Source organism: Melanerpes formicivorus, unplaced genomic scaffold (genome assembly GCF_026170545.1).
Source record: "Melanerpes formicivorus ecotype bairdi unplaced genomic scaffold, bMelFor1.0.p_v2 SCAF_123, whole genome shotgun sequence".
In the NCBI taxonomy this organism is placed as follows: domain Eukaryota; kingdom Metazoa; phylum Chordata; class Aves; order Piciformes; family Picidae; genus Melanerpes; species Melanerpes formicivorus.
The window spans coordinates 288,346-309,622 of NW_027142475.1; the positions used below are offsets into that span (position 1 = coordinate 288,346).

Below are 21,277 nucleotides of genomic sequence, written 5' to 3' on the forward strand. Positions count from 1 at the left end.
CAAGGGTCTGATCTCCCAGTTCTGGAGGATCCCAAGCCTTGGTACTTTGGAAGAAGTGACCCACCTGCATTTTCTTGCTCATTTGTGGAGTTCTGTGTCAGCTGTGATTCAGGGAGGACTGATGTTTGCCTGGGGAGGGAAGGAAGGGAACAAGAAGAAAAGGATTTAGTAACTCATCTCACTTCCTCAGCAGCCCCCATCAGCTGTCCATTAAATCTTGAGAACTAGAGAGATATGAAAACCTTTTTTCCACACTGAATATCCTAAAGTCTGTCCAATTGGAAACACACAAACAAGAAGATTCTACTCGGCAGCATCCATCATACTGTGGGCAGCAGTGAATGTAACACAGTCTGTGACCTGTTCTTTGCTGACACAAGATCGGACAGCACTACACAGAGCTAGAAGTGACTGCTTGTGCCAGACTGGAAGCACCCAAGAGATTTTAACTGACAGACTGAGACCTCTCCCTTTCTCTGCATACATTTCCTTCAGCTCAGGTGAGGAGGATCCCGTGGAAGGTGTTTAACGCTCACCCTGCAGAGTGGCCACATTGTTTCTGTGGAGACTGATCCACACCTCTTGCATCCTGAGTGTCTGCTTTCACAGCAAGAGTCCTGGAACAAAAAGGTTTGGGAACATTCAAAATACCTTCCAAGGCATACAGGCCAAAAATGAGATTGGAAAGCAGTGACAGATCCACCAGGAGCTGCCATGAGTGCTCAGAACTAAAGAAGCAGTAACAAGTGCTCCTGTGGTATGAGGAACCAGAGCACACTTCCAGCATCACATCAGAGCCAGGGCTTGCACTTCAAGAGGAAGGAGGAGCACGCATCTGGGGGCACCTGGGTTTGCATGCAGAGCACAGAGCAGCAGCTCCTATCCTCTCTATGGATCTGTACTCCAAAGAGCAATTCAGCAGTCATTTTAATGCAAGGTCTGAAAGGTAAACCCTCTACTGCAAGAGACAAGAGCACACTCTGCTGCTCTGGTAACAGACAGAGCAAGATTCTCCCAGTTCCTCCCCAGTTTCTCTTGCCTGTAAGGCCTAAGGGGGAGGAAGAGTGGCACCCTGGAGAGACACTGAGCTCATAGGCACTGGCACACAGTGCCATCAAATACTGTAATCAGAATGACCAAGACAGCACTATAAGGGCATTGTTCTGGTGCCTTGGCATGCTGCTGGCAGTACAACTGAAACCGCCAGAGCACCTATGGGCACTAACAGCCTAGAGGAACAGAACCCACCACCCTCTGGAGGGCCACCTCCTCTGTTAGTATCTCTAAAACACTTTGCCAGGCTCGTCAACAATGAACAGTGCCCCCATAACCCTGACCCTCAGTCTTCATTTTGCTTGAGGAAAAGCTATTAACTCCTTTCCACACCTACCTTCTGCTGAGAGCTGAGGTTTCACCTTAGAAATTATCAAAAGGAAAACCTGCTGCAGGAACTAGGGTGAGATTCTCTCTTACACTGCTATGAAAGCTCAGGGATGAGGAAACCAAAACCCTCCTCTTACCCTGCAGCCAAGACCTGGGGTGCAGCGGCAGCCCCTCTGTCAGGAGCAGGAGCTTCGGAAGAGCTGCTCCACATGTGAGAAGTTTTGTGCTTCTTTCCATTCCCCTTGTCCAGTGACGGCTGAATGCGTTTGATTTTGGGCTTCATTTTGGTGGGCCCCATGATGGAGCTGCTGGCAGACTGCTGTCCAGGGGACGGGGAGCCCCCCGGGGAGGCTGAGCTGGCGTGCATCACCGATGAGGCCTTGGACTGCTCCAGCCCAGCATTGCTGGGAGCATCAACCAGCTGTGGAAAGCTCGACAACTGCGTTGCTGCCGAAGCTGTGCCGAGGTCCAGCTGAGAGGAAGCAACTGCAGGTTTGCTGGCTAGGAGCTGGGTCATGTGCTGGAGCTGGTAGGAGCCCTCCGGGTCGGCAGCTGATGGAGCCACGGTCATGCCCATCGTCTGTGCTGGAGGCAGGACGCAGATGCTGGATGCAGCAGTCATTGCTGCTGTAGAGGGAGTCTGGGATGCTCCCAACTGTGAAAACATCCCAGAACTTGGTGGTAAAGTCATGTGCTGCTCCTGGAGACCAAGGTTTTGCTGACTAGCTTTGATCAGGAGGTTGCTTATGGAACCAATGTCCCCTAATAATCCAGGGCTAGTTAATGTCACTGAATTCTGTCCCAAAACATGACCAGGAACTGACCCACCAGAAGTGGGGGCTGCTGTGGCAGGCATGGACACGACGTTGAGCACTGAGGAGCTCGATGCCAGGCTCGATACAGGCCCTGTGGGGAGGTGGCTGGAGTCTGGCCCGATGACGCTGGCAGATGTGCCAACGGCACCGGTGGTCCCAGCTTGTGGAAGCAAAGATGTCTGCTCAAAATACATGACCCCAGACTTGGACCTTTTGATAATATTTGGGACAGTCCTGTGAGATGCTGAATTGGCAATGGTTCCCAAATCCAGTGGGTGGTTGGAAATTTGGGAAGGAGTGAAATTAATTAAGGTCATGTTGGAGACCATGTCAGGAGGAGCTATAGCAGAAGGGGTTCCAGAGGGAGCCAGCTTCTTATTCTTCCGTGTCTGCAGCCGAGAGATGGGACGTTTCTTGCCCAGGGCAGCCACTGGTGTGGAAGCAGTGGGACCAAGGTCTGTCCTCTGACTGCCTTCAGACACCAAGAGCTGAGGGTCTGGGGGTGGCTGCACACCAATCAGGAGGCCTGGGGAAGGACTGTTGATGTTTGGTGGGAAACCAGTCTGAGTGGCAGAGGGGAAGGGATGGATGTGCTGGTGATGGGGCATGGGCAGCAGCCCCTTGCCTGTGGGAGGGAACAAGGACTGGGAAGAGGACAAGCCTGGGTTTAACCCTGTGGTCAGTGCGAGCCCGCTCCCCATAGGCCCCAGCACCGGGGTGCCGGTCTCCATCACGCTCTGCGCAGAGCTGACGGAAGGCGTCAGCTGTATCTTCTGAGTGACGCCATTGGGAAGAGTTTGGAGGACGTAGAGTGGCTGCATGTTTTGATTGACCACTAGAAGCTTTTCTGCGGCTGGCTTGAGGTGGGGTGGGGTGGTCTGCACAGCAGCGTTGGAGATCTGCGAGGGACCAGGACTGTCCGTGGAGCTTGGCACGTATTTCTGGCTCTGGAGGGGAACGGTGGGCGACACTGGCACCGGGATACCTGGTGTGCCACTGTTCCTGGTTAAATCCTGGTTGCTGCCGTGCCCCTGCTCGACGGGGCCACAGGGTGGGCTGGCAATGTGCTCTGCATCCATGTGACCCTGGATGAACTGGTCCGGGGTCATGTGTCCTTCGGGGCTTGGGTCTACTCGTGGGCTCAGGAGAGCTGCATCACCTTCCCCTGAGGCAGACTTTTCTGTCACTGTCACTCTTTTTTCTCCAGCCTCTGTGGAGGGCAAGGTGAGCATGGACCTCTCTCCTGAGGAGGAGAGTGAAGACTCCGAGATGACAGCAAGCCTGTTGTGGTTTTGGCTGGGCACTGTGGGGCTGCGAGTGGTCAGAACAGAGAGGTCAGAAGGCAGCTCCAGTGGCAATTCAAATTGCTCCTCAGCTGAGATGGAGGAGGAGACACTGCTGTCCACTGGCTCAGCAGTTGGCAGCTGCTGGGAGAACACCTCAAACAAACCCATGTCCTTGCCACGGTTGCTGTCAAGTCCTAACCCTTCTCCAAGTGTCAGAAGCTCTGATGAGGATGACTCTGGACTCTCTCCCAGGGCCTGCATGGATGGCGTGTTCTTCAGCACAAAGTCCATGATGTCAGAAGGAAGAATGTTCCCACAGTCGTCGCTGTTGTTGTTGTCGGAGTCGGACTTGAGGAGCTCGGTGTTGAAGGTGTCCAGCAGGTTCTTGTCAGAGGGCGTGCTCGCGTGGGTCCTGCGGCCTGCTTCCAGCGAGCTCAGCTGTGCTTCCAGCGAGTCCTGACCCTGTGCTTTAACCCTGCTCACAGGGTGGCAGTTCTCCATCTTTGGGTCGCTTTTGTGGACAGCGGAGCTCTTGGTGACTTGGACTTTCTCTCCGGCTTCTTCAGTTCTGTCTAGCTTTAGGTTCTCTGTTCCGTTTTCTTTCCCGCTCCTTTTGCTCCCCTGGCTGACCTTTCTTGTTGTTGCTGTGATGCTCGTGTCGCTTTCAGTCCCATCATCCACGCCATCCAGCTGGGAGATTTTGGGAAGATCGCACTGATCCTCCTCCCGGAACAAGCTGTGGGACACCAGCCTCTCCTCTGCGCTCGAGGAAACCACGGTCCGCGTGAAGTTGTAGTAGTACAAATCATCTTCATCCGAGGTGCTCAAGTCATCCGCGCCATCCACCTGCCCTTCAGCAGACCGCTTCCCTCGCTTCTTCCCAGTGGAGTTGCTGTAGAAAGGGATGTCTTCCTCTCCGTAAGACCTCACGCCATACAGAGGCGTCAGGCCAAAGAACATATTGGATCTGGCCCGAGCACTTCTCCGTGGATACCTGCGCTTGTACGAGCCTTCTTCCTGAGCTTTGGTTCCGTCCTGGAGCATCAGGCTGCTGTCCTGAACAGGCAGATTCTCGTAGGTGTTATTTTGCGATTCCTGTGCCGGGGCCTCATTCGGGCTCCCCTGAGCTGCAGGGTTATCTTCTGGGCTTTCTGAGGCAGCAGAGGGCTCGGCCAGAGGGGCCAGCTCTGCCCCTGCAGCCTGAGGCTCAGCCTCACTCTCCTGCTGCGCACTTTTAGAGTGGCTTTCGCTTTCCATCTTGAGAGGGGTCAGGGTGACCTTCACAGTGCGCTTTCTAGATGCTTGGGGCTCCTTAGAGGCTGCTTCCATCTGCGCTGCAGCACCTTTAGATGGCCCTTGTGAAGGTGGAGACTTCTCACCAACCTTTTCAGCGGGACTGCTGTTACATAATCTCTGGCTAATTTGTTCCGTTGTCAAACTCTGATGACCAAATTCCGGTTTTGTGTTTCCTTCGTCACTGCCCAGCGTTTGGTTCAGGTCCGTGAGAGATTTCAGAGAATGCTTCTCTTTATGACTCTCCTTCAGTAACTTTTTCCCCTTCTGACGCCGGTCTCTAGGGGCAGAAGCAACCTGCTCACTTGCTACAGGAGATCTGCTATTCACTGTAACAGACTTCAAGGCCTTTGCATCCATCTCCTCAACCACAGCTGTCTCCTCTGGCTGTACAGGTTCCACACGCTGATCTCTGTCTTTCCTTGAGCCTCTCTGGTGCAGAGGTGGAAAGGACACTGCTTCTTTGGAAGAAAATGATCCCAAACATTCTTGAAAGGTTCCTGCTTTCACATTAACTTCTGCACCTGACAAACTGGTTGGCTGAGTTTTGGAATTTCCTCCAGAAGCTAAACTATGAACCAAGTAATCTGGGTCCTTTGAGGTCAGCGTTTTCATCTTCTCTGCCTTAGAAGGTACACCTTTGGCTACCAAATCTGAACTGTTGGGGTGTTTTCCATCAGCAGACTGTGGTGCATCCAGCTGGTGTGCTTTACTGCCACTCACAGCTGCTGCTTTCTGGGAGCCCGAGTTGGCAAGGCAGCCCTGAGCCAGAGCACCTGGAGCAGCTGCATTCCCTGGCCCCACAAAGCGCTCCGTGGTCTTGGTGCTCAGCTCGGGCTCTGCAGAGGACCCAAGGCTGGGAGCCGCAGGAATGCTGTGCCTGGAGTAAGTGCTCCCGGCTCGCGGTGGGGAAATCATCCGCAGCTTGGACTGCTGCTGCGACAAGGAGGAGGTGCTGTGTCTCCTAGAACCAATGCTCTTCAGGCCAGAGGACAGCAAAGGATCTCCTACTGTCACGATTTCATGGGTCACTGGGGTAGGACTTCCTGAGAAAACAAGGCAAGAAAGACAGTTCAACGACTCAAAACCTCGCAGCCAGCACAGCCCCAGTGCCCCCACGCAAAACACACCACATGAAAACCAAGCAGAACCTTTCAGCCTGACAGCATTAATGGAATGATGGCACTGAGACAGGTATCAAGAACTGGTACTGTCAGGGGGCATTCACTAGGCAGAGCTGACGAGTTTGTATCTCAGTGTTCCAGGCTTCAACTCTAGAAGTGAATTTTCAGTCTCAGTTTGAAACAGAAGGTTGACTCATTCCTACAGACCAGCAGCAGAATGACAACAGCAGATTTCCCATTCTCTCTGAGATGATTAAGTCCCTAACTTGTACTGCAGCTCTTCTGCATTACTGGTGCTGTACTGGCCAGACACTGCTTGCTTCATCCCAGGGAGGTTTTTGTTTCAGTTGAAACATTTCCTGACAGGTCATTTCCTGTGTGTTTTCAGAACTCTTCTTCCCTTGAAATAATTTCACTACCTTCTCTAGAAACAGAAAACTGAACACCAAGTTGTAAGCAAAGCCAAGGAAGACATGAACCAACCCAAAAGTATTTTCAAAGCAAACAATCCCGCCAAACAAACCCAAAAATCTAAAGCTGACAGAAGCTGAAATACCTGCAGAGGGTAAGGGCCTAGAACCAGGAGACCTCTGTGCAGATGGATAGCTGGGAGTCCTGATGCGGGGACCCTTTGGGACCACTGGATAGTAGCAGGAAGTTGAGGTCTGGGAATGCAAGGGGCGATCTGGTGATGGTGGGCTCACGATTTCAGGTGTATTTCGGCTGTCTTTATGCAGGGTTTCTGTTGCACAAAAGAGAAACACCAGGCTAAGACACCACTGAATGCTAAAAGCTATGACCTGATAAGGGATACACTGCTCTCAGGTTTCACTTGCAGAATCAGGGTACTTGTTAAATAAACACAAAGTCAAAGATTACTGCTTCCACTATCAGATAACATTTGCTCTCTTCTCCTAAGAAGACTTCCAAACACTTGCAGTAACACAGAAACCCTGAGCTTACATGTGACAGTCCATTCCATTTTCATCAAGTTTAAGATTCTCTGTTGACAGCACCAACTATTGTAAATGTTTGAAACATCTTCCATAGCCTCACCTTCTGGGAATTGAAAAGGAGAGGGCTGACTGGTTTTGTTGGTTTGTTTTTAACCCACCTATGGGTACAGAGAAAGTGACCGGCCCTACAGAAGCAGCACAACACTGCTGTTCAACACAGAGTTGAACCTCCAGAAGATGTGCCAATACTGAGACCTGGAGTACCCTCTGAAGTTCCAGATCACTAGAAAAGCTGTCATAGACTTGAGAGCATCACCCCAGGAGGTTCTGTTTGGCTCCAGTTTTCAGATCTATTAGCACATGCAGCACACTCTTTGCTGAAGATGCTGTAACAGATTTTGGAAGCCTGAAGCCAATTCTGAACCAAAAATGGTTTAAGAAATACCAGTCCCAGCCCCGGACTGCCTTTTGGTGAGGAGACAGCACAGCAAAAGCATGTTGAGAACACATCTCCAGAAAAGCCTCAGGGGAGTACCTGTGAGGGGAAGAGGGCTGTGGGCGATGGTTCTGTTGTCATCATGCTCTACAGTGCTGTTGATGTCAGGTTCTATGACAGGCGGGCGGCACTCCATGATCTTGCAGGTGTACACACAGCGCTTCCTGGCATCCATGGTGCTCCAGTACACCCTGGAGCACCTGGGAGAGAATTCAAACAGAAAAGAAGTCACTCAACAGCCAAGTAAATTTCCTGTGTTAAATGTTCAGCTTCTCCAAACTTCACAGCACAAAGACTTCCCAATGCCACACCACACACCTGGCTGATTCACAACAGTACCCGTGGCATTGCAGTGCTGGTTTGGCACCTGACGCACTAGGATACATCCCACCATGAGCTCATACTCACTGGTAGCCGATGGGAAACAGCTTATCTTCACAGTCTGAGAGGTCATTCAGAATTCCTAAACAGTCTATTGTCATTGAACCTGAGCAAGAGAGGAACAAAGAGTTCTGGGAACCAGATTCCAGCAACAAAGGAGGAGCAAGTGTCCAGAGACTAGACCTCACCAATCATCATGTGGATGTTCTCTGGTTCCAAGCCACTGAGGAATTTTCTTCTCAAACTGATCCCTTCAAAGTCCACAAACACTCTCCTAAGAACTTCAAATCCATTCTCAGGAACCACCTGGAACAAGAATCCACAGAACCAGTTGTTCGCCTTAAAGGAACCATCGTGCCACACAGTTTGCCTAAACTCAATCCACAGCTTGGTCCTTTGGCCTGCCACACAGCGCCACGTACCCTGTGCCAGTTGTATCCCTGACTTACAGCAGTGCTGCAGTCTGGCACTCAGCAAGGAGCACTTTCCACATGAGCTTCTAAAATGTGCCCACAGTGACAGGGTAACCTCACCTTCAGACAACAGAGGGTGTGCAAGAGCCTCACCTCTCCTTTAATCAAGTCGCGATGCCTCTGGCAGTAAACTTTCTTGTCGTCCAGAAAGACGCAGTTCTTGGCCCGCGAGCACATGAAGTGATAGTTGCTGGTACAGGAGGTGAGGCAGCAGCCCACTGTGGCGCCTGACTTCTGGCAGAACTCACATCTCTACAAAAGCAAAGGAAGGTAAATCTGCATGGCTCCTGCATCCAGGCTTCCCCTGCTGCTGTCAACTGCTTTTCTGGGCACAGACGGAAGATCAGAGTAACGCCTGAACTCCCACGGCGCCACTGTGGCATCACACCACCGCCACGCATCGGCGAGACTCGGAGGAGGAGGTGCGAGGAAGAAGGGTCCCTCACACAGAACAACTTCTGCACTCGCAGACTGCTTCCTCCAGGCCTCAGATTTCCTGGCTCATACTCTACACCCAAGTCAAACATTGCAAGCTTCACTGATTAATACCTCAACTGCTTCTGCAGAGAGCATTCCCCACATGGGCAGCTCACCACTGGCCCAGAGCAGCCCTTTCAAATAAATATTTAGCAACAAATCATGCGACATGACAAGACGATTTGGACAAACTAATTTCTATCATGCTTGCAGTCCCATTTCATTCTTCTGAAAAGTAAGTAACAACCAGTTTGCAACAGGAAGATGGTTTCATTTTCTGGAGTTGTGCGGCAACTGAGGGAAGAGACAGCACCACTGTTCTTGGGGTGGATTCAATGGAGCACTCTGTACAAGCCAGATATCAAGGTTCTTCCTCTACCCTCAGAGGTGACAACGCTCCTTGATCAATGGACAATGCTTGCTTTCCATTTCTGTTTCTTTTACAGGTATATGACATTTAACCTTAGGTCAAAGCACCTGTCAGTTCTGTTACATACAGCACAAAATCAAAAAGTAAGGAGAGAGCAGAAAAGCCTCACACAAGGAACCTCTGGAGCTAGGCTCCTGTCCCAGTTCTGTGTAAATCAGCATGAGGTTCAACAGAGCTCTTTTCTTATACTCACCAGCTGCTTTCCCCTGATCACTGCCATGTGCACGTTCTTCAGAGAACCATCATCATCCTCAAACACTTCTGCTGACCACAGAGCACAGTTCACATGCGTCCATTCGTTCTGGCCAATGTAGAGCAGACGCCCAGCATCCTGAAGAATAGAAAGGAACTTGCTTTTCAAGTATTCCAGGAGACAGAGCAATGCACAAGAAGCACCCAGCCTGGCCACAGTGCCCAGTCCACAGCACTGTTACCATCCATGCCTGCCAGGCTGGGCACACGCTGGGTACTCACATTGGCACTGTCGTCTCCATACTTCAGGCACAGCGCGCACTGCCGGTTGTCTTCTACGTCCGGAGGGGGGTTCAGCTCAGGACTGTCCTCTCTGCTTCTGTCAGAGCCTTACAGTTAAAAGAGAGAATGGTTTGGTATTGATGGGATAAGGGCCAAAGGCTACAAAGTGGAAGAGAGGAGGGTTCACTTGAACTTAAGGAAAAACTTCTTCATTCTGAGGGTGCTGGAGCCTTGGAGCAGGCTACCTAGAGATACTAGAGCTGCCTGGACACTGGGATCCTGGGCAAGCTGCTGTGGGTGCTGCTGTTCTAGCAGGGGGGTTGGACTGGATGATCCCCAGAGGTCCCTTCCAACTCCCACAATGCTGGCATTCTGTGCAAGGCAGAAATTCATCTGGAAAGGCTGTCAGTAAGCAAGGAGAGGGCAGAAAAGCCAAAGCACATCCTGGGCTTTCCAGCAGGCAGTTTGGAGAGCAAGAAAAAGCACAGCCCTTTTCTTGGGGAAGAGGCAGGTGCAAACCTATTTCTCGCCTGTGACAGCCTCTGAACGATTTCAGGTCACAGAGGTTTCCACAACTCTGCAGTCGTACACAGAACTGATTCCACCCTCTCCTTCCTACCAGGAGGCCTGGAATGAAGCGCTCTGGGAGCAGCAGTGCTGCAGAGTGGGTCCTTACCGGGGATCGGTGGTGTCGGGGGGTGCAGAGGAGTTGGTGAATCCGGCTCTCCAAGCCCTTTGGGTCGTGGAGCTGGAATGATTTTCTTCATCAGAGGGGGCTGCTCGGTGCGGCTGCTCTCTTCACGCTCCTGCCACTGGGCGTAGTTGTGGTCGAGTGAGGGCGGCAGCACAGCGTTCGGCAGCATACCACTGCTGAGAGGCAACTGCATCAGCTCCGGCCCCGGCACGCCAAGGACTGCACCCCAGCCACCAGCACCACTGGTGCTCAGCTGGTCACGCAGCAAATCACAATCCATGCCTGCTCCCAACTGAGGCTACGACCAGTCACCTACACTGGGAGCTTCAGGAGGTAGCTGCCTGCTTCTTTTGAGGGTGACAGACGCCACAGGAGGGCCAGGCCAAATGGGTGAGGAGCAGGAGGGGCAGGACTGACAAGCCAACAGATAACATACCCAGTTCTAAACTACCTTTTAGTTTCTTTACTTCGGAACAAGGAAACATACAAAACCCCTGGGGATGGGATTTCTGTTTAACTTCTTCAAAAAAGGGCAAGACAGAGGAACACCTGCACCCCCAACCCCACAGACAGGCTCTCCTGACACTCTGTGTTTGGACAGCTGGTGAGCCATGGGGTGTCACAGTCAGGCACAGAACAATTACTTACTTGCTTGTTACTTTATTTGGCTCCCAAAATCTGGACTTTTTCACACTGAACCATGGAAAAACACGCTCCATTTGCTGAAAGAAAACAAGACTGCATTAAAAATGCTGTATGGCACAGCCAGAAGTTCAGAGATGCTCAGCCAAGACCTACTACAAATGCACAACCAGTAGGATTCCATTAACAGCAACAGCTCTGCCAATGTATTTACTCCTGGAAACTCCCAAACAACAGCAAACATGAGGGACCCCTTGGATACCAACTGCAACAAGTCCTGGTACACTACAGGCAGATTTCAAACCAACTTGTGTGGCTCACCCGAATGAAGAAGGACTTGACCATGCTGTTGGCTTTCTTGACTTCTGGCTGCCCTCCATCAGCATTAATGGCCGCTTGGATTATCTTCACGATGTCATCGCTGAAATCCAGCTGTAGGAAAGACACCAACCTCACGTTGGCAGGACTGTCTCCTGTACAGTTACACCGCCCACCAGCTTTTCAAGGCATCCCACAAGCACCCAGCTGACTGCAAGACTGAGCTTCTAAGCAGAACGAGGCTTTGGCTGTGAGGAAGAAGCAGCCTCATGCCTTGGCAGCCCAGTTGGCAGAGCTGCTACACCCACAGCTCTTCCCTTTTTCCTTCTACTCAGAGCTGAGTGCTGACTGGTTTTACATCAGCTAAGCTGGCTAACTCATGAGGATTTTGTTTCCTTGTTCATGAAGGCTCAAGTAGGCTCAGTTACAAACCCCACGGGTCACAAAGCAGCTCACAGGATCTGGTATTAGAGTGGAACACCAGAACGTACCACAGAAGTGTAGCCGCCTTGATCCATTTTCCTTTTCACTCCTTCCAGATCCAGTGGTTGCTGCTCTTCCTGTTTGCTGACTTCTGTCAGGACAGGTGGGTCAGGACCTTCAGGAGAGCTCCTGGATGGGATGCTCTCCTCCGTCTCAGGGTTTAAATCAGGGGGTTTCGCTGCCTGTCAACAGCAACCACCAGACAGAGGGCTATTGCTTACTGAAGCGTGACAAACCCCACACACAGTTACCGGCCCACAGATTCTGGCTAAAACGAACGAAAGGAGACTCGAGCTCTGAATTCCTGCTGAAAATGCAGGGACAAGAAGAGCTTACACAGGTTCTGCAGCACATAGCAGGGCAGAGTGATTGGCTGAAGGAATCAAACTCACTTCTCAGAAGTCTCAGTTCTGAATATGCATTTCAAGACTAAATCCTGCTCTACTGTCAGGAAAGCAACATCACAGAGCTAATTCCTCCCATTCCTCAAAGAACTTGATCCCATCTTTTTTCTTAGCTGCCCAGGTTGCATCTTGAGTACCTGCTGCTTTGTTTGCTCAGAAACAGACAAAAGGGCATTAAGCAGAACCCACAGCACCGTCGTGCAAAGCACAACAAAGACCTTGCTGAATGTGGCACCAGGATGCAGCCAAGCGCCTGGGAAGGCTCTGAGCCACAGACCGTGGGGCTCCAGCTTACCTGGCGATACCGCAGCAAGTGGCTGGTGGTTCTGGAGTTCAAGAGGGCTGTCAACACCTGCCTCAGGGACACCTGCAGCTCCTTCTCCAGCGCCAGGCGCCACTCAGCAGGGTGCTGCTCTGTGCAGTTAATGCAGGTGTAGGCCACACTCTCAGGTAGGTTAGAGAGGATCTCGTACATCTCATCTGGAGATAAATCAACCATAACAACCTGAGCTGCTCTGCTGAACAATGGCTAGATGGACAGTTCTGCTCTGCAGCTACTGAGACACTTTTGACATCACAAAAGCATTTTGTGCAACTGAGCAGTGCCGCACTAGGGCCAGTCCTGTGCTCTCAGGCTGTCACTGACATCAGCGCTGCTTAGCCTGCAGCCGCTCTCAGGCAGGTCACCACCAATGAGGGTGTTAATGAGAAAGGTCTGAGGCTCTACTCACTGGCCCATGTCTGTTAGCAATAAGGACATGAGGATTTGCCTTACCAGAGAGGTTCTCACACTTGGAGTGCACCCAGCGGTCACATTTCCCACACTGCATCATCTTGCTCTCGTAGTCATCATCATCATAGCATTTGTCACAAAGAGGACAAAAGTTCCCTGTAAATGAGACATGGAGACTCTCAGAAGTTCAGATGCCACACACCCCCTGAAGGCAGGGTGGTTACTCACTGGTGTGCAAAGACAGCATCTCTCAGAGAACCCCAATGAGTTACATCAACTCTTACACCACTGTTAACAACAGCCACAAAAACAAACCTGTGGGACCCCTGCTGCCTACTGCAGCACTCTGTGACTGGGTACCTGTTGTTTGGGGGTGGTGACACTAACAGAACAGGGCGTGCAATTAGCTTTACAGAGACAAAGGGAAGGACAAGGATGGCATACAGACAAGAAATGAAGCGGAATAAGGAAGAATTTCTATCCTGAGATTCCTCCCCAGAGTGTGTCTCCTAAGACTCCAAGACATCACACATGGAGACTAACACAAGAAGGAACCACTTCACAATGGGAATTTAGTTGCTTCTAAGTCAGGGGTCCTTTAAAATGTCTTCTCAACTGCTTCTGGAAAGCCTGGCCCAAGAGGTGTGTGGTGAGTGCCTCATACAGTAAAGTGTTTAAATGCTGGAAGTCCCAAACTCCACAGCACACCAGTGCTGACTTTGGTTAGCCAGTGTAAAGCCCAAGAATCTGGCTGCCCTACAGACACCGGCACAGGTGCTCTCCCGTTTGACCCAAACAGCAGCTCTCTCCTTCCTGCACCATGCCTGGACCACCCTGCTCCCTCCACACCAACTCTACACTCAAACCCAGCACCTGAAGAGGCTCCTGCTGTGAGGGATGGCAGCTTCAGGTACCTTTAGCGAAGAGTTTGGCACAGTCATGACAGAGGGAGAAGTCGTGCGACCACTGCGCGTCCCAGCCTTTGCCTGGCGTGGTGGAGCCACAGCTCTTGCAGCGCACACATTTGGTACATATCTGGAGAAGGAACGTGGCAGGCAGGAGTTATTGCTTTTATCTGCTGGCTCTGTGCTTTAGTCCTCATGACACACTTCACAGTCTTCATTACTCAGCAAATGCAGAATAAGGAGTTTCAAACACCAGAAATGTCCCTAACATGTCCCCAGCTTTCACCCCCTTTATGGTAAGAAGGTGATGATGCAATGAGAAAAAACAGAAAGACACCCCAGTATAGTTATCCTGCACTGGAGAAACATCACCTTTCCCTTCACAGAAAACAACAACCTAGGAAGTTGTGGCATTTCTGCTGACCTTAGACTCCAGTTCTCACTGCAGAAATTTTCCCGCTCAGGAGAACAGAAAGAAACAGCTACAAACTGTTAGTACCAAATACACCACAGGCACCAGTTTAGAACTTGAAAAGCACAGGAGAGTGCACTGACCCAAACTGTCTCAGGACCAACATCAACTGGTCAGTTTCTGACCACAGCAAGTGCTTCCATTCTGAAGAGCTTCCTCACTGTTCTGGGCCTGTGATCAGCAGAATCACCACAACTAGGAAGGCTGCAATCCCTCTACAAAGGCTGCTTGTTCAGAGCCTTATCAACACCCCACCTCATTACCCACTTCCAAACAGTGCCTTCCAACTCAACAGGAGCCCTGCCCAAGCAATTCCATCAGAGCAAGTCATCTGCAGAGCTCTGGCCCACAGTGTTACATCAGTCAACAACCCCAGAAAAAGAAACCCAAGTCCCTCACCCAAACTTTCTTTTTCTTGGTGGGTTTTGTTGGGTAGTTTGGGCCCAGGCACTCAGGGTGATAGCTGTTTCGGCACTTGTTACACTCCAGCAGCTGCTACAGGAGCAAAAGGAAAACATGTTGGAACAGAGACCCAGGGAGGGCGCACAAAGCCCTGTATGTGCTCACTCCGGGTGGGATTCCCCGTGAAGACAGAAGGAAGTGACTCAAGAGTCATCATCCCCAGCCCCTGGGCTTCCTTGCTCCCCTTGTGTGCTTGCCAGCTGGGCTCTGGAGCAGGAGGAGGAGCTCCCAGGAGTGGCATGGGGTGCCTGCCAGGTCCCCAGGGTTGTGGTACCTTGGTGGCCTGGTGCTGTCTCCCACAGACGTGGCAGAACTTGCAACGACGGCAGCACCAGTTCTCCAGCTGCTCCTCCAGCGGCCGCTCGCTCTCCTCCAGGCAGAACTTGTGGAAAGGCTCACAACAGACCTGGCAATACACAAACTGCAAGGGGGAGAGGGAGGTTTAGCAAGTCAGAAGCTGCTCTGACGCCCCACACAAGCCCCCTCTGCCCCCCAAACTGCTCTACAGCTGACAGAACACAGACCTACTGGCATGTTTCAGAAGGGAAACTAGATGTACTTCAGACAACCCAAACTCATCCTCCTCTACCCAGACTGAGCACCTACCAGCAAAGAGCACTGTGGGACCTGCTGTCTACATGTTCTGGGTATGGCAGAGACCTATAGGGCTTACTGGGATCTCACTCCCTCTCTGCAACACGAGCCAGATGCACCAGAACAAACACTCAGTGCAGAAGAAAGGGACAGTGTGGAGCCAAGAGAGACATCTCTCCCTGAAAGCTCTTGTAATTTCTAGGTGTCCCCTCAAGGCTGCTCACACTAGGAAAACAATTGGCCTTAAAGCATGAACACCACAGGTTCACTAGGGACAGAGGAATCGTTTGTACCTTCTGGCAACCTGACTGAGAAGGGGATGGCTCTGCCCCACTGGACCTTCACAGTCCTTGAGAGAACCCTCCCACAGGCAGAACTCAGCCCTCTTTTCCAGGAGCATCGTTCACTCATCATAACCAAGCCTTTTCTAGAGTCCTCCTCCCAGCACAGCTGGCCTGGAGATGTTGAGGAGGCACCTATCCACACCTGGAAACATATCTAACACATCTTCATCCATCTCCTTATGCAGCACCAGAACCTTCCCAGTCATGTTTCAGTGATGGTTTGCAGCTCAGCAGGTAAGAGACACTCCTGGGAAGGCCAATACTGCCTAAAGCCCTCCCACGCCCTCAGGGGGCCTTTCTCATTCCAAGGCAAAGGAAAGCAAAGCCCTTAGCTCTCCACCAGGGGTGGGATGGCAAACCAGGAGCTGTGGGAGCCCTCAGATACACTATTTTTATGTCTAACACAGGTCACCTCCAAAGTGAGCACCACAGAAGCTTTCAGATTGGTTTTAAACACTATGCCTTTTGGCATCTTGGGAGAAAGCTTAGGCAGGACAGCTTTAGAGGCAGCACTTACGCTGCTTTAGGCTACGAGGTATATTTCGTACTGCTTTGGCTTTATAACAAGGCTGTGCTAAGTCATTGAGGGCAGAACACAATGCTTTACCTCCACGTGTCCACTGCTGGCACAGAGAAAACAGACCACCCTGGGAGTAATAGGTACCGAGGTGACGATGCCTAACCCACCCATCTCCCAAACATTCTCCACTTCACAGTCCTCCTGCAAGGACAAAAGGACACGTCACCAAGCAGAACAAGGCAATAGACATCAGTACAGAGCGCTCACATTGATCTTTCTGCCTTACACGGGCAGTGCCTGCCACTAGCCTCCAGATGAGGCCTCCTCAGCCTCTGCCATGCTCTACTTTAGGTCAGAAGAGTCGCGTCTCGGCGCGGCTCCTGCCAAGGGGCTCCGCCACGCGCCAGCCTTCCTCCTAGGAAAGCGGGCGGGAGCGGGCAGAGCTGGGCACCACTGCACAGCCACTGCTGAAAGGGACACTTCAGGAGAGTTACACTTTATTGTATTTGGATCAAACACTGCTGAGATCTCGCTATGATCTCCGGGATGAACACTTATAGATGGACTGGAAAATTATTAGGAAAATATTGATTTTTATTATTTCAACACTGTTGTTCAGAAAAGTACATGAGTTATCAGTTTAAAACCCCAGATATGCCCCGAAGGTTGTCAATTACAAGTCGCTAACATTTCCCCCAAATCGTGTTGGCTCAAGTTGTGGTAAGGATTTAGAGTTCCATCTTAATGGAATAATTCTTCATAAACCTCAAATTCTTGCTCATCCTCACATATTGACAGTTAAGGTTTTAAAGCTTTAAGTGTCTCTTCATCCAGAACTCTAATTATGAGGAAAAAAAAGGCAAACAAGCTTCTAAAAAACCAACTGAGTGACTTGTCACGCAGGCTCCTACGTGCAGCTCTCTCTGGACGGTACCTGACACGCCGAGAGGTCGCTGCCAGCACTCTCGAGGGACTCTAGTTCCAGTGCTTAGAGCCAGGAAACATTCAAAGACTTAAAACATTGGGTCCTCTACCTTGAAATCCACCCGGATTCTGTGGACTCCATCTGTAGGTGGCTTTTGCTTGGAACTGCTTCCGTTAGTCAGAGTGCTGAGCAGATTCAGCGTGCTGCTCTCTGGCTTGCTTATGGGAGGGGGCTTTTCCTGAGCAAGGAAAGGAGCCTGCATTAATCCCAACCCCCTGAGGCAGAACTTCACCAGCAATGACAGTAAATGTAGGTAATTCACAGACAAGCCCCCCAAAACCACCACAGCATTAACCAGTGGGTAGCAGTTGGGTACTGTGTTGCATTCTGCAAACCATCTCTCAAGAGCGTTCCACAGGCAGTTACATCTCCAACGCATCTGCTGCGCTCCCCTCACACCGCGTGGTTGGCTCCCCTTGGAGCGCTGCCGCGAGGCAGCTCCTGCTGTAATTAGTCCCTAGGCAGTCCTCTCAGATTTAAAGAAGACAATTCTTTCTAGATTTTTGGTTGTTGTTCTGGAGTTGGTCCTGAGAGGAAGGTAGTTCCATTTCTTGTGGAAAATCCAGCCCCCACCCCACAAGGTGCAAGTCTTAGAGAACAAGTTAACATCTGAGCTGAACCTCAGGTGTACACCAGGTGCTTTGGCATCCACATCCTGCCACAGGGAAACCCCAGCATCTCTAAGGACAAAAAGCCCCAAACCTGCAAGAGGGTTAAGTAACTCAGTTCTGCTTTCTAGACAGACATAAGCTCAGGGTTCTTGACATCTACTGACTGTACAAAAAGCAGTATTCACCTTTTCTTTTGGTTTCTGTTTCACAGGGAAAGTTGGACGGGGAGCAATTTTTTTCTGTTTGCTTTGTTCTGTGCCTAGGAAGGGGGGAAAAATTATGAGTATTTCAAGTAACTAACAGCCACCTGTAGAGGAGAAAAGGGGAAAAAAAATCAGCTGGGTAACATGTGATAGATTTTAGACTTAGAACTTCTCCACCCTCCTCTGTGACTGCACCTCACCAGTTGTGGCTCAAGCAGCCTCCTGGAGGCATGCTCTGCTCAAAGCCTGAGGTGCTCTGGGTGCAGAGGCACTGAACCACGGAGCTGCTGTGCTGGCCACCAGTGGGGCTCTGGCAGATTACAGCCTCTGTCATCATTGGGACATGAGCAGTCAACAGCCTCCAGATACACCGCAGGGCTGCCAGGCCTATGGACTGGCAAGCACAGCAAGGATTCTGCCCGCTGTCTCTTTCCCCGCCCCAGGCATGCTGCAGTTCAGTAGAAAGGAGCCAACTCTAAACAAAACTTCCAAACAACTCTGCTGTAACTTCAGCAGCTCCCGAAGTCTTTCTCAGTTTCAAATCCAACAGCTTCTAGCAGTATCTACACCGTTATTTACCGCGACTCAAACGGATGGAGCAGAAACTGTCCCATTTACCTATTTCTGGCTGGGGAGGCTGCTTTTTCTTAGGCTCAGAAGTGGCCAGTTTAGGAGCTTCTTTTTTCAACGGCCCTGAGCTGGGTGGCTGCAAAGGAGGGGGCTGCATGGGCTGGGCCGCCTGCTTGCCAGTCTTTCTGGTGCCAGGCGCAGGGGCCTGTTTGGGCTCCGACGCTGGGACAGAGGAAGCCCCATCCTCGTGCTTCTCCTCAGTGGGCTTACGGGCAGGCTCGCTGCTCTTCTTCACAGCACTGTCTTCTCTGGCCACCACAGCCTGGGGAGCTTGCTTCTGCCCAGAGTCCAGCTGGTTCTTCCCAGAATGGCTTTCTTTCTTCTCGTTTGTCTTTGATTTCTTCTCTTTCTTCTTTGCAGCTAGGGAGAAGAGGTGTAAATAAAGCAACACAGACAAAATGGTGATTTGGAGTGATTTGCTGACTTTCTAAAGCAAGGAAGCAGACACTTTGATGTCACAACTTGGTCATTCTGTCATACAAACCAAAAAAATGCTATTTGAAAAAAAATACAGCCTTTGGTCAGTGACATTAATGCCCCTGGCTTCAGCAGCAATCTGTGTTCTAATGCTGGGGCCTCTGCTCTGAACTGCCACATCCTCCTGCAGCACAGCAGAGTCAGAGCTTAGCTGTGCAAAGGAAGCAGCCCCTGAGTACTGCCACACCAACATGAAGCTCTCCCAAAGGGATTGAACAGGGCACAGGGATGACTTGCTTGGACCTTGGGTCAGAGACTCATCTGGCCTTGTGGCACCGGGGAGCAGGGAAAAGCTTCACCTGAAGGGCAGAGAGAGGCTGAGCAGCCAGCATCAGCTCCCCACAAGACAAAAAAGCCTCTCTCCCTCTCATATTCTCAAGCCGAGCCTCTCGCCTACCTTTCGCTTGCTTCTGGAGATAGGCTTTGGAAGGCATCCACTGCAGGTTCTGGCACTTCCTCATCCTACAGAGAAAGAGCAGGTTGGAAAATCAGAACAATGCAGGCATAAAGATGGCAGTCTGTGAACATTAGACAGGAGAAGCTGAAGAAATCATTATCAATAGACCCACTACTGTTTCCCATGCAATCCTTTTCCTTCCTTCCTTCCTCAGAGATGCGTCAAAGAGACTTCTCAGCCCTCTTAACACAATTTGGAGGTTAATATAACTGTCTAGGGAATACCACTGCTCCACCAGCAAATCCCCTCCTAATTTTGGATCTTAAGGCTTCAGAAGCATCAGGGTGCTTCCAAGAGTCCTCTCTCCACTGTAGGTTTCCCTAATTCCAACTAAGGCTGTTTCAGACAAAAGTAGTTACAGCTGGAGTAGGATGGGACTGGGAGATCCTTGCAGCTTGATCTGTACTTGCTGGAATGAGTCCAGAGAAGGGCAACGAAGTTGGTGAGGGGCTTGGAACATAAGCCCTATGAGGAGAGGCTGAGGGAGCTGGGGCTGCTTAGCCTGGAGAAGAGGAGACTCAGGGGTGACCTTATTGCTCTCTACAACTACCTGAAGGGGGGTTGTAGACAGGCAGAGGTTGGTCTCTTCTCCCAGGCAGCCAGTACCAGAACAAGAGGACACAGTCTCAGGCTGTGCCAGGGGAGGTTTAGGCTGGAGATTAGGATGAAAGTTTTACATAGAGGGAGTGATTGCCCATTGGAATGTGCTGCCCAGGGAGGTGGTGGAATCGCCATCACTGGAGGTGTCCAGGAGGAGACTTGATGGGGTGCTTGGTGCCATGGGTTAGTTGATTAGGTGGTGTTGGATGACAGGTTGGACGCAATGATCTTGAAGGTCTCTTCCAACCTGGTCTAGTCTATTCTATTCTATTTCAGCTGCTGCCTTTTCAGATTATTTACTCTGGCAAAATGGATTTAATATAGCAGTTTCAAACAGCAAACAGGCTCAGTGATATGTACAAAACTGATAGGAGAAAGGAACAGAGGGTAGTGTTTCTTCACGACCTCCAGGACAGTGCATACGCCCCAGATAAACACCATCTTGCCAACACAAGCTCTTCAAAACTGCAGCATGGGAGAAGAGATCACTCTATGCACACGCTGCCTGCCTTGTGGAAGTCCATGCTGCCTAAGGAGAGCCTTGACCTTGTACTGAACGCCTCCCAGTGCCAGACTGCTTGTGTCAAACTGGGCAGAGTACACCAGAATGGAATTTTAGAGAAAGAGCTCATAACAAGCACACCTTGAACCAGGTCCTTGACTTTTAAACTGTTTTCAGTCCCCTGCTGTGACCCAGCCTCAGCCCTCACTCAAAGCCCACCCTGCAGGGTGAGGGTGTCAGGGGTGGCTCAGTGCAGGGTTCCTCAGATTCCACTTACTTGCAGCACTGCTTCTTGATGTTGCGCCCTCCGAACTTGGGCTTGTCCAGACAGTTCGTGCAGACCCCGCAGTCCTCTGGAACCTGGCAGCCCGAGCACTGCCCACAGCGCCTCGAGCGCCGCCCCTTCTTCACCGGCGGCTCCTGCTGTGCCTTGTTTCTGGTGACTGGCTTAATAGGCTTGATAGGTGGAGCAAGAGGTTCAGCCTCTTCTGAGCCAGCTATCGATGACTTATCTAATCACAAAAAAAGAAAAAGCCTGATGTGAATTCACTGATGTCAAAGAATGTTCCAGGAGCATCTGGCTGGCCAGTGGAAGGTATTGGATGACGCCTCGGTTATCTGCGGAGCCACACAAGGGATGCGTCAGTGTGCAG

The 21,277-nt window shown here is 51.1% G+C and overlaps 1 protein-coding gene across 1 annotated transcript in view; it reads right to left on the reverse strand.

Moving 5' to 3' along the window:
* The window catches only part of KMT2A (lysine methyltransferase 2A), a 41,786-nt gene that overhangs the window by 7,342 nt on the left and 13,167 nt on the right, over positions 1-21,277 (reverse strand). Inside the window, 25 exon segments of the mRNA XM_068167828.1 lie at positions 65-129; positions 537-617; positions 1,521-5,823; positions 6,458-6,643; positions 7,393-7,553; positions 7,762-7,840; positions 7,923-8,040; positions 8,301-8,459; positions 9,308-9,445; positions 9,589-9,695; positions 10,265-10,458; positions 10,931-11,004; positions 11,246-11,356; positions 11,734-11,907; positions 12,425-12,609; positions 12,905-13,018; positions 13,777-13,897; positions 14,639-14,734; positions 14,976-15,122; positions 16,247-16,360; positions 17,194-17,322; positions 17,941-18,014; positions 18,577-18,948; positions 19,463-19,527; positions 20,902-21,136. Coding sequence (XP_068023929.1) covers positions 65-129; positions 537-617; positions 1,521-5,823; positions 6,458-6,643; positions 7,393-7,553; positions 7,762-7,840; positions 7,923-8,040; positions 8,301-8,459; positions 9,308-9,445; positions 9,589-9,695; positions 10,265-10,458; positions 10,931-11,004; positions 11,246-11,356; positions 11,734-11,907; positions 12,425-12,609; positions 12,905-13,018; positions 13,777-13,897; positions 14,639-14,734; positions 14,976-15,122; positions 16,247-16,360; positions 17,194-17,322; positions 17,941-18,014; positions 18,577-18,948; positions 19,463-19,527; positions 20,902-21,136 — 7,602 coding nt within the window.